The 12,793-nt window shown below is 44.8% G+C and overlaps 1 protein-coding gene across 7 annotated transcripts in view; it reads right to left on the bottom strand.

Moving 5' to 3' along the window:
- Positions 1 to 1,099: 1,099 nt before the first annotated feature.
- ARNTL (aryl hydrocarbon receptor nuclear translocator like) overlaps positions 1,100 to 12,793 on the bottom strand; it is a 158,372-nt gene continuing 146,678 nt past the window's right edge. For all 7 annotated transcript variants that reach the window (XM_029956179.1, XM_029956180.1, XM_029956183.1 and 4 more), the window contains 7 exons: positions 12,567 to 12,673; positions 11,171 to 11,321; positions 10,260 to 10,348; positions 8,665 to 8,773; positions 5,926 to 6,019; positions 2,377 to 2,479; positions 1,100 to 1,770 (listed from right to left, as the gene is read on the bottom strand). In XM_029956179.1, the coding sequence (XP_029812039.1) occupies positions 1,610 to 1,770; positions 2,377 to 2,479; positions 5,926 to 6,019; positions 8,665 to 8,773; positions 10,260 to 10,348; positions 11,171 to 11,321; positions 12,567 to 12,673 (814 nt within the window). In that variant the 3' untranslated portion in view covers positions 1,100 to 1,609. The remainder of the gene's footprint in view (positions 1,771 to 2,376; positions 2,480 to 5,925; positions 6,020 to 8,664; positions 8,774 to 10,259; positions 10,349 to 11,170; positions 11,322 to 12,566; positions 12,674 to 12,793) is intronic.

Genomic DNA, 12,793 nt, shown 5'->3' on the forward strand with positions numbered 1-12,793 from the left:
TAAGTGGTGGTTAAATGGAACTGTTCAAGCCATTTTTATAGTTGTGATGCACAATATAACTGAAACAAGTGCTTCTATCAAAGTATTCCTTCAGTAAAGTGTGTATAGTTTGCTGCCCGTTATGAGCAAAAAAAAAAAAAAAAAAAAAAGTATTTATCATTGGGCTTATTTGAATGATTAGGATGAGATTCAATGCCCGTACCTTCTTTCTCTCCAGTGCCGTTTTCTCGCCCTTTTACAGTGAGACACATGCAGGAAGTGTGAAGATCAGAGGTGGTTTATTATCATCCAGTCTGCCTTACCCTTAATCTGTTATTTATTTACTAATTTTTTTTTCTTAAGCGTTATGGGATAGGAAAATGAAGTGTTTGCTCTTCATTTACTAAATGATTGTAAACTCGAGTTTTTCATCAAAATAAAATTCCATTGTTTTAATGTTTCTCATCAACTTTATAACCATCTTGACCAGACCCTGACTTTCACAATTGGATTCCCTGTCTTGTTGGTAGCTCATGGAGCTCCAGTTTATGTACAGTGAAGCACTTAGATTCCCTCCTAAATCCAAAGCAATGTGTGGGCTGAAAACAACGTTTAGTCAAACCTAACTTTTACTTGGTTATAGGATAACCTTAGGTTTCAGAGCCAATTTTTGACACTGGTTCAGTGCTTTGTCCATTGTACTGTGCTGCTCTTCTTAAAAAATACTCTGGCCCAACTCAAGAAGGAAGCAGAAATAGGTGCTTTGGGTCTGGTGTTCCCTAACATGTGAAGCCATACAGCCATGAGCAGGGAGGAAGCAGTAGGAGAGAAGCCCATTTGCTACAACTACTTTCGATTTTGTAATTTCAGAGGATTTGAAATTTGGGTTTAAGCAGTACATCATTGTACTCAGATAAAATTGCAACGATTTGGAGATGAACTATTTTAACAGTTTAGCTAAGCTACTAACAGGGAAATTCTAGAAGTCCTAGATCTGCTGCAAAGGCCAGAAAGGCACTGTAAATGTTACTGGTGTGGCTTGTCCTTAAACACTTGTAGAAAGTTGATCCAGGCCTGTAGCACATAGGCCTTTTTTTCCCCATTTGAAATGTGAACAGTATTTATAGAACAAGGGAAACATTTATTAAAAATATTGAACTGTCTAATACATTATACTTTAACCCATATTTATAGTAAAGGATTCTTACAAGGAAGAATAAACGGCTTTATGATACAATTAGTATAAGAAATATCCACATGGGGGACTTTGTAGTGTAAAAACACCATACATCTGAAATGACCATTTGCATATAAAAGCTACCAATGATGCTTCTGTGCACGATGATTAAAAAAATTCAACACAAACAGAATCCAAAATATACAATTAATGCAAGCTATCCACAGCTAGCCCAATAATCAATGATGAGGAAACACTGGAGCAGGCTTAGTTCCACTTTGTCTGAGTTACACATAGTAAGATTGACTTGTATCAATGGCTCTGAAGTGGCTTTTATGAGGACAGTACATAAAAGCTGTTCTCTCCTTATCCAGTAAGCTTCACAGACTGTAAAACTCCACCAGTAATGCACTTTGATACTGTAGCTGTTGCCAAAGCAACCTGTAGTGTTGTTTACAGCGGCCAAGGCAAGTCACTAAAGTCAACAGGACCTCCCAGCCCAGCATCGGCTTCCAGGAGACTCATTATGACGGCCATTGCTGCTTCATCATTGCTGGGACTGCTTGAGCCTTGGTCGTTTTCTATCATGTCTATGCCTATGTGAGGGTTCTCACCTGTGGGAGGAGATGAAGACTGGTCAGTCATAATCCCAAAGCATGTTTAATGTGAGTCGTACTTAAACGTAAGGGGAGAATGGTGACAGAGACTGCTTTGGGGGCTGCATTGCCATATATAATATTTTTTTTAACTTTGCTGTGTCTCAGAGAATAACTTAGAAACAAAGTGCTTAAAATGCAATAAAGATTAAAAGCATTTGAGTTGACCTCATTTTAATATTCTAACATAACCAGTCACAAGGAGGGAGATAAAGAAGGAAAGACAAATAGGAAGGTAAGGATTAGGAGAAAAAGATAGATGTGATGGGAGAAGCAAACTATCACTTAATGACTTTTAATACCCTTTGAAATGCTTGCTGATCATCCTTCCAGGCTCTATCTCTGAATGTTCAGCAGCTCTCCCACGGAAGGTTTCGGGCCCACATGGGGAAAACCTGTGTCTAGGCTGCTGGAGTTCCCACCAGAATGCAACTATTTAACTGAACTTTGAAGTAAAGATTTAAACCAATTTTAAACTAGCTTAAAACTAGTTTGTTTTATTCATTTATTTCTTAAAATTGACTTTATGCCAGATGTTGTACAAGGAGTAATAATGCTACTTACCAAGAATAGAAGAACTATCAGAATATGGATACCCTGGGTTTTCCTGAGCCTGTCCTGGTAGTAGGCCACTGGAAGGAATGTCTGGAGTCCCTCCATTTAAAATCTACAAACAAAAGGGAAGTTTTCCTATCATTAACAGTTTTCATCAGTATTGGACTCAAGATCATCAAGAAAATGAAGCATGTTGAAAAGAAAAAGGTAGGGGGGAAAGTGTTCAGTTTTCTATTCAATGATTTCAAACAAACTATTAGGAATGGTCACAGCAAGATAAGCCTCTCTCCCAAATCATTTTCTCTGGATGACCCGGCCCACACAGGCAATTTAAAGACCAAGTAAAATCCCCAGAGCATTCGTTTGCTTTGGACCACACTTCACAGGAACTAAACCTCAGCAGCTGACTAGATTTCCAAAGAGGCAGTGATGGCAGGTCTTGCCAGGAGGTGGCATTATACATTGAAAACTCCAAAGAACGTTTATATATGCTGTATTTATCAATATTTCCTATATACAAAGTTAAAACTAAAAAATTTTAAGTTTAATAAACCTATTACATGTTTACCTGAATAGCATTTTAATGAAAAATAGCTTTTTTTAAAACAACAAAAAATTATGAAATGTCCTTGTTTTACATTTTTTGGAAATCAAAGATCTAGCTTAACTGGATTCTCATTTTCTTCCCCAGTCTCTTTAGATTTGTTTGACTGAAGTATAGGAAGGAAATCAGGTATGTAGTTGGAAAAGGGAGGTATATTGGAATAGTCTTTTCAAATAACTTTGGTATTCTGAGTCTACGTCAAAACTCAGTGGAAGTTTCTTTAGGGTACAATGTGGAATCTGAAACCGTATCAGTGAAATTCTGGTACTCTAGTATATAAAAATGCATTGGTATACCTTGGCATGATTTTGCGTTAGTCATTTGGAAAATAATTGGCTGAGTTAGGCAGATTATACATCAAAACATCGCCATTCTTAATACTACCTCTGTCATCAGAAATACCTTTTAAATTTTGGGAAACTGTTGAGCTTAAAGTAGCAGATTCAAGTTTTCCAAAAATTCTCATCTTTGCCTGAAAGCTAAATTTTCTCACTGGCAGCAAATACTGTCAGTTGTTTTCCTTGAACTCAGACATGGTCTTTAAGAAAACGTCCCTAAACACTCAAGTATGAAAAACTTGCAATAGTAAAAATGGTGTCCTATGAAAAAGGCAATTTGTTTAGCTCATAGCTTAGTCATGGAAGTGCTTTCTTTGGAGACAACAGTGCACTTCAGTGTGCAGCACCACTGCTTTGTGCACACGTCCCATTGTGGACCAGTATTAAAACATTTACTCAAGGATTTTATAAAATATTTTTTACTGCTTAAGGACATTATTAAATGAACCTGGCTTGAAACTTCATTTTTTTGTGAGTGCAGGGTGGTGAAGAACACGATGACTACCCGGCAGTTTGGTGACCTGCCGTGATTTTCGCACAAGCACCTTAGTTTTACTCAAAACTGCTTTTGCCCTATCCGTTCCTGTACCAAAATAGAAAAAAGTTTCAGGGGTCTCACAGACCCCCTTAGCACCCCTCCCCACTGAAAGAAGACTGCCGATGGTGTTTAGGCAACGGTCTCTTTATCTGAACCTACCTTATGCCTCTGATGTCCAGACTGTCCTTGGATGTAGGAGGTTCACTTAGAGCCTCACTTTGTCAAACTAAATGGCTCACTTTTGGACCTGCCCATTTGAAAGTGACTGGGAAGGGCTGGTAGCATGGGGCCACTTTTACTCTCATGGCTTTGGTACAATGCTGCTGTCTTTTCTAACCGCCATCTTGTGTGAGCTGCTCTTACAAGTCCTGTTGCTGAGGACTCCTATTCAGAATTTCTTTCCGTTTTTGTAAGCCCCCCCAAAAAAATTTCCATAAATGCTCCCAAACTTGGGGCTTTGTGATGTAGAGCACACTTTTAGAACTCTGCAACTGTTGGTGTGAAAACAAACAATAGTTGAGACCTAAATTTAAGTTTTGGGCTATACTTGTTAAACGATTAGCCCAACATTTAATATTTGGGAGCTTAGATTTTGTTACCTATAAAGTAGTTAGGCTAAGACGAGAAAATGTATAAGTTCCTGAGTAATACTTAAGCACTATACTATACTGATAACCTTTCAAAACAGAGTAGTAGGATTCTTGGTAATACCAGGAAGTCAAATGTCTAAAAGCTGAATTGAGAAACAGAGAAGGGGAGACCACCCTAAGGAGATGGTGGATCCAATATGGGGGGAGGACCTTGGGATAGAACAGAACAGACCTAAGAGCAAAACCTGCAGGCAGGGTTTGGGGATGTGGCAAGCCTAGGCTTTATCTCCTGGTGCTATTTTCTGAGTCCTAGCAAAGGCCCGGAATTTTCAATATATTACCTTATAGTGGGGCTTAATGTGCAAAGATGCGGGCTCTCCTAACCTATAGTAGCCTCGTTATAAAACAAAACAAAAACAAGGGCTAAATAATTATACAAGGTCACATAGCCAGCACATGGCAAAGGCAGGCTTCAAACCCGGGTCTTTCACTGACCACTCTTGCCCATTTAATTATTATTACGTTTTCAAACCCCATAAAGGTTTCAAAGTCATTTTCAAATAGAAATTTTCACAGAAGAGTCATATATAAAATGAACCTGCCCTGGTAGAAGCAAGAGCTCTGACCTTACCCTCTCGACTCCCCCAACTGCCCTTGGCCCATCGCACCTGCCAGCACCACTGCTCCTGGTAACCTGAGCCTCTGAAGAGTGCGGCTTTGAAAACCCACGTCCTGCTCTTGATACAATTTGTGTTCTAGGAGTCCTGTCTGTGTGAATTACTAATATTCTTTCTCTCTGTAGGTTTTGGGGCCTAGGGGAAGGAAGATCATGTCCAAAGAATGCTGGCGCTTGGGTTATACTAACCTATATTAACATCAGGCACTATAAATAGATTTATGATTTATAGTTAACATGGCCCTTAGTGTAATCTTCTAGCCAACTCTTCATGAGGGCTGGTGACTAGTAAAGTACTTGTACCCAGTGCTGTCACATCACAGGAAGCCCAGGCAGCAGATCCCCAGGTATTCCGTGGCTGCAAAGGCACAGCTTGGCTTCCAAGCACCAAAGTTGCTGCGGCTAGTATTCCTATTTCCAGTGCCTACACTGGTCACTAATGATATTTTCTCCCTTGACAATTCTTGGCAGAGAACTGGACCGTTTTCGTGCGAGGCATTCACTAATGCTTCCTTTGTGGGAGCTCTTAAACTGCTCCCTCAGTGTGGTAGCCTCCCCATTCCTTAGAACATCCTTTCTGCCTTCCTGCATTCACATGGAATAAATCCTCTAAGGATGTCAGCAAGCCTCCCTAACTCCACCGGTGTGCTTTCTAAGTAAACTCATACAGATGCATTTATTTAAAAGAGGAAAAGAAGGTCCAAGCTGTTTCAGCAACTATAATGGTATTTACTCCCACGGCCAGTATTTCAACTTGGGCAAGAGGCTCTCCAGATTTAGAAGAGCCTTAGTCTGAGGGTCACCAGCCTTACCTTCTTGCCTCCTGGAGAAGAGGCATCAGGGGGAGGTGTACTTGTGATATTTAATGGGCTGGAGCCACAACTGGAAGGCGATGACCCTCTTATCCTGTCAGAGAAAAGAGCAGTTAGTTACATTACCTTTCCTGTGAGGGGTGGGGGTAAGGAGGAGGATGAAGACCTAGAATAGGGATTGGCAAACTTTTCCTATAAAGGATCAAACAGTAACTATTCTAGACTCCGTAGGACATATGGTCTTGGTCACAATTATTCAATTCTGCCATTGTAGCTAGAAAGCAACCATAGACCATATAGAAATGAATGAGTGTAGCTGTGTTCCAGTAAAATTATATTTAGGGCACCTGGGGTGGCTCCGTCGGTTAAACGTCTGGCTCTAGATTTCGACTCATGGTCTCATGATCAGAAGCTCAAGCCCCACCACGTAGGGCTCCGTGCTGATAGTGTGGACGGAGCCTACTTGGTATTCTCTCTCCTTCTCTCCAACTCATGCACGTACCCACAAGCACTCTCTCACAAAGAAACAAACATTTAAAAAAATTACATATACAATAATAGGCGAGAAGCTGTATTTATCCCACAGGCACCTGATCTACAATGCAGACCCTGGAGTCTAGCATCTCACTGACCAAGCCCTTGGAATGGGGGTTGGAATTCAGGTTGCTGACTTTCAAGCAAGTGGCCAATTTCATTTCTTAGAGTATCCATATGTCAGAGTTGGAAGGGACGTCAGAAGTTCAACCTCTTCCCTACAAACACTTTTTATCTAGTGAGTATTTTTAGGAAATGGAATGTGCCAGGGTGGTTCAGCCACACCTAGAAAGAAAGGAGCTTTGCAGCAGCAACTGTCCCCACCGCCTTCTAAAGCCACAGGTGGTGCACTGCTTTCTGTTAATCTATACCGAGAACGTCTCAGAACTGTAAATCCATATATGTGCTTGTCAGGCTGAAGGACCTCAGGAAAGGAAGCCATGGCCTAGCGGTGAAGCTGGAATATGGTGGCAACCGTGTGACCACCAGGCCCTTGGCATCTACGTGGATGAATGCAGCTTCTAGTTTACCCAAGTACCCCTTCCTCCGCTGCCTAAGAGTCCTCTGGCAATTGGCCTGTATTGCCCAGTTGTATAGAGTTGGGAGTGAAGAAGCTTTCTCTCTCCTGGATCATAAGCTCCTCAAAGGCAGGTTACATCTAAATACTGCGCCCTCTTAGAACACACAGATAGGTATGAATTACTTACTAAAACAAAAAACCAGTGTCTCCCATCTTCCTCTACTTACTGTCTATTACATCCCCATTTTCCTGGGTTCCCCACCTTGGAATTGCTTTTCAGTGTTAACTTGTTTCATCTTCAATATTTAGTCCTTAAATTACTGATTTTTCTTTGGGACAGATCACTGAGGGACGGCCCTCATTCCTGGATTATTACGCATGCTCATCTTCATCTCATCTCCAGTCTCCCTAATGCTTATTAGTGCAACATTTGGGACATCTGCTCAGCACCCTACCATGACTGGGGTCTTCTAATCTTTCTTTCCAGTCTAAACTTCTTAGCATTATTTATTAGGATTCTTAGCAATCTCCCTTCCCTGCTTCAGCTCATGCACTCTCCCTTTTTTCTGTGATCATAAAGAAAATAGACTTCTTAAAAAATACAAGATTCTTGAGGTCAAGACTATTTTATACTGTTCTTGGATGATTTCAAGCATCATTAGCGTGGCTGGTAAGAATCCGATTATCACTGCACGGTGCCCCACATCTTCCTGAAGTAGACTCAAGGGGCCATCTCCATCCTTTACAGAGGGTTGGAACAAAACTGTCCTACCCACTGCGATAAGAGCCTCCTCTGGCTAGAAAACAAGACCAGCTTTTGGTTCTCCTGAGAGAATCAATCCATGGCAACAGGGAATCATTTTTCCCTTCTACCATGTTCCATTAAGTGTACATTCTAGTTACTACCCTCTCGATTCCCCAAATTCAGATGAACTTAAAACTGCTACCCTCTCAGTCACTAAAGACTTAGATTTAATTAAGTGTCTGAGCAAACACTATTGCCAGTTTCTGTAGTAGGATCTTCCCCCGAGATCTCTGGCGCCCCTAGGGCAATCTTTGAGAGAGGTTATTGCCCCCCCTTAGGGCTTAGCTTAACAGACACCAAGAAGCTAAGTGCATCTCTTAAGCACAGCCCCTTAGAGGCCCAGAACTCAAAGCCAGGTACACTGCTGCTCTCTTTCACATGGAAAAGAAGCCCTCTCAAGAGAGCAATCACTGACTGAAATGCTTAGTCTCCTTACTAAATCTTGGTGACTTTTTGATTAGAAGCAGCTAATGTTTTGTTAAGGCCCAGGTCACCGGCAGTCACTGCTCTCCTGTAGTCCTGTAATGTCCATGCTCATCTGTCCTCGTTAGCTCTTTGAATCCTAATACGAAGTAGTAAGAAATTTCCTTTACTTCTGGCCTGTTTGGGTTTTGCTTCTTTAAGGCAAGATTTCTCAATCTCGGCACTATTGACATTTGGACTGGAAAATTCTTTGTCGGGGGTGGGGGGTAGATGGCTCCTACAGGATGTTTGCAACCTGCATCCCTGGTCTCTATCCACTGCGTGTTTAGCAGCAACATCGTAGCCAGTTATGGCAACCAAAAGTGGCTCCGGACATTATAAAACATCCCTTGTGGGGGCAAGAGCCCCTGAATTAAGAACCACTGGTTTAAGGGAGCAGCTAGAAGGTATTACTTGCCTGTGGATCTCCATGATTTCTTCAGCAATCATTCGACCTATTTTGCCTGCCCCAGCCCTGGTTCCCCCTGGGATCCCTGGAACAGTGGGGTGGGTCCTCTTTGGGCCACCTACAACAAAGGAATCAGAGTGGGAAAGGGGAACCGCAGAAGAAATGCTATTACGAGTTAAAACCAGTTCATCTCATGAGTCACGTGAAGTTCAACCTTAGGGTTATGCCCTAGAGGACAGCAGGGCCACCGCTTGTCAGGGAAAGACATTCCAGCAGAAGGCTCAAGTTTGCTTCCAGGATCGGAGGCCAAAGCAAAGCATCTAATTCCCCTCAGGCACTCAACATCTGTTTCCTGACGCCCCCCGTCCTGCACACCAGCGTCACAGAGGTCAGTCAGTATCTCTGCCCTCCAAGGAGCTCAGTCTAATAGGGAGACAAACGAGACGAACAGTGGCTGGAACAAAGTGTGGTAAATTTGGGCAAGTACAGGCACGCAACTCATCCAGGGCCAGGTGCAGCTTCCTGGAGAAGCTTAACTCTGAGCCGAGTCTTGAGAGAGGACTACAAGACGCTTGGCAGAGAGGGGAGGAGGGGAAGGCATTCCACGTGCAGCAGCTGGTATGTGCAAGGCCACGGAGGCGGGACAAAGCTTGGGAGCTGACTCTGAGAAATTCATCATGAATAATGGCAAAGGAGTGACAGAAAGTGGAGGCAGGTATCAATCAGATCCTGAAAGGCACTGGATGCCATGTCGCCTTTGGATAGTATCCACGCACAGTAAGGAGTGCCAAACGACTTGACACAGAAAGGGCACTTAGAGGGGGTTATTGTAAAGTCCCCTGCATGGAGAATGATCTCTAGTGGAGGAAGGGGGTGGTGAGGGGCAGACAGACTAGGGTTAGAAAGTTATCTGCAGTAATCCCGGCGACATATGGGAGGGCAGTGGAGAAGTCTAAGGTAGAAGGGACAGGATTTCGTGTTCAGATAAAATGGGCAAGGAGGAGGAGTCAAGGTTTCTGGCTTAACCAACCAGATGCGGGAGTACAGAGAATCAGTTTGGAGATGCTGAATGTCAGGTGGCTCTGGCCAGGAGGCAGCTGGAGAGACAGCCCTAGAGCTCCGGAGACAGACCGGAGGTAAGAGTCACTGATGGAGAGGTGGGGACTGAAGGCAGCCATGCAAGCAGAGGTGGTCCTGTGGAAGGAGAAGTCAAGTACAGGGGCCGGGGCCGAGCCTGTGAGGGAGCCCCACTGGGTATGGCACATACCCTAGTGCTGACGACACCCTCCTCCCACCACAGGAGCCAGTCACAGTCACCAAGAAGCACTTCGCCCAACAGAGGAAAGCACAAGAGGAGCAAGGACTTTGCTACGACAAGGGCTTCCAGGGTACAGGCAGCCTCAAGAAAGGCAAAATAAGCTCTGGGTTTTCCAGGCTCAGCACAGAAAAGGAGATGACCACATCCTTAGTGCTCATCCCCTTGAGGCCTCCCTTGTTCCATAAAATGTGGTAGCTGGGGACACCAAATACTTGGGGGGGACGGTATGCTGGCCACAAGCAGCTTCTCCTGGGCAAGCCCCAATGCCCCTGCCGGACATAGTTACCTTCTCCAGAGGGCAGCATGCTGTCCATGCTGTGGGGGGACGCTGTGAGCTGTGGGAAGGTTGGGTCCCCGCCTTCCAGGACGTTGGCTCTGTGAACATCCCAGCAATAAGGAAACATGAGTCAGGCCTGCTGACAACTGTGCACCTTTCACAGTGGACTTGGACAGGCCAGAAATGAAGGGTCTGAGTGGCTCAGCAGGTCTCCTCGCTAGTTGAGAACATAATGGACATCATCCTGGCCTCTGGCCTCACTGGCTGCCTGGGCCTTCCTAGTTTGTATGGGACACGGTCCAGCAGAGATGGTGACTGGCGGCAGCCCACCGCCCTAGCTACACGGCCTCCTCTCATGCCGGACTGCAGGGCACCCGGCCCGGGCCGCACTCGGCTCTAGCCTCAGGCAAGGATTTGGAAACTGCGGGGAAAGAGCTGTATGGTGCAGTCCTTGCCAAGGAAGAGGTCCTTCCCTTCTCAGCCGGCAGGTGGCAGCCTTTGAGGCCACGCTCCAGCCACCAGGGCTCAGGCTACCAGCCTGGTGGGCATGGATCCCCACCTGTCCTCAGCCAAGGCTAGTATGAGCTGGCACCTGTTTGTCAACCCTGCCCTCCACAGCAGTACCAGTGGATGCAGCGTGTGCAGGGCCTTCAGAATTCAAAAGCTAACTGCTTTACTGGGAAGGAAATTTTGCAGTGTCCTGGAGCAATCCCACAAGCCAGGGGCCTGCACAGTATGTGTGCTGACCCATGTTGTGAAAGAAATTTGGCTTCTGCCAATCCCGAGGCTTCACAGGACGTTAACAAGGTAGCAGTAAAGGATATGATGCTGGCTGTCACCTGTACCCCCTTTCCCAGGTAAGGAGCCCAAAGCATTGATCTCTGAAGCAAGGGAGGTTCTGATGTAGGAAAAACACTTACAAAACAACAGTGTTGGTTGAAACGATGTACTCTACTTCCTTGGTCCAAGGGTTCATGAAACTGAACCATCGACTCCGCAGTGTGATGAAAGAACCATCTTTGATTTTAAACTTATAGCAATTAGTCGTGATCTTTTCTCTCGTCTGTAAAACTGAAAATGCAAAGAAACAATGAATACTGTTTCCTCAGACCCTCGTATTAAACTAACCAAATCCTAAGTGCACACACAGGCCCCAGGGCCATGGCTCTTTAATAAGCCAGGGGAGCCGGTACTCAGAGAACAGGCTGTTTCTAAGGGTTTGATTCAGAGCCTTTCGATTTCATTTATGAATTTCTTGCTATTTTTCAGTGTATGAAATGGAGGCTCTGGGGAATAACTGACTGCATTATAGGCCTCTGAGCCGAATCAGCTATGAAGTAAACCACCAACGAGGAGGCCCGGTCCTAAGGGCAGCACAGCATTTTTAGGACAGCTGAATCCAGGGAGGTCACTCACCTATTCAACTTTCACTTTTATGTAAGAAACATGTAACAAACAAGCATCTGTAGTGTGTCAGGCACTGGAGACAGAAGGGGAGACAGGACGGGACCTCCACCCTCAGGACAGCAATTAGACGCAGCTACCCCCAGGAAGAGATCAGAGCCTCTGGGGAGGGAAAAACCAGGCAGTGCCTGAGGAGTGGCAGGGAATGAGGAATTTTCTCTCTGCAGGCGGAAGTGGGGGGTGAAGGTGAGGAGGCGGGGCATGGTCAGGAGCGGGAGGGTCTTGTGTGCCTGTCAAAGGTATTTGGACTTGAGACTAAAGGCAGGAGGTTTAGGCAAGGTATCCAGCTCAATCTACAGGGGCATGAATGGGCTAACTATGAAAGATGGAAGGTGGACGGGGGGCCAAAGGGAGAAGGGAGGCTGGCTGGGTGTCCGTCAGAATGGTCAGTTAGGCACGAGACCTGAGCTTGGGGTGTGGCAGTGCAGGTGCAAAATGGGGCCCCTCTGGAAATGTATGTATGAGGTGAATGGACAGGATCTGGTGGACAGTAAAGGAAGGGGTCCATCCAAGGGGAAAATACAGGAGGCACTGCAGGATTTTACAGAGAAAAGAACCAGATCTGTTGGAGCCCTACTAAATCCTTACAGGGTCCATGTGAATTCTCTGGACAAGAGAGGCTTTCCAGAAGTTGCACTGTCCTACGTACAGGAAAGTGCTAGGCTGTCAGTGGGGTCTCTGGAAGGAGACAGCTAGGGCCTGGGAACATCTTCTCTTCAGAGCTGTTTGGGCCTGAAGATTCTTGGGCTGGCTGACTCACTGGGGGCAGATTTCTCTGGAACGCTTGTGTGGACTAGTGTCAAAGCCGGGGGACACGCCTTTCACTTCAGGCTTCTGTATAGTCCCGCTTACCTTGCCTGTGACATTCTGCGAGATGTCCTATGTCATCTTGGTGAAAATATTCATAACATGATGTGCCTAGAAGTTCTTGTGGTAAATATGCCAAAATAGCTGTTGCCCTAGAATAAAAGAAAAAGTTATTCAGACAATTAACAGCCTCTCTGCAGTGGATGAATCCCACCCATACTACAGCCGATGAGAACAAGGGTCAAAGCTGGCTGAATTTTCAGAAGGCTTAA

The sequence above is a fragment of the Suricata suricatta genome, chromosome 11 (assembly GCF_006229205.1).
Source record: "Suricata suricatta isolate VVHF042 chromosome 11, meerkat_22Aug2017_6uvM2_HiC, whole genome shotgun sequence".
Lineage (NCBI taxonomy): Eukaryota > Metazoa > Chordata > Mammalia > Carnivora > Herpestidae > Suricata > Suricata suricatta.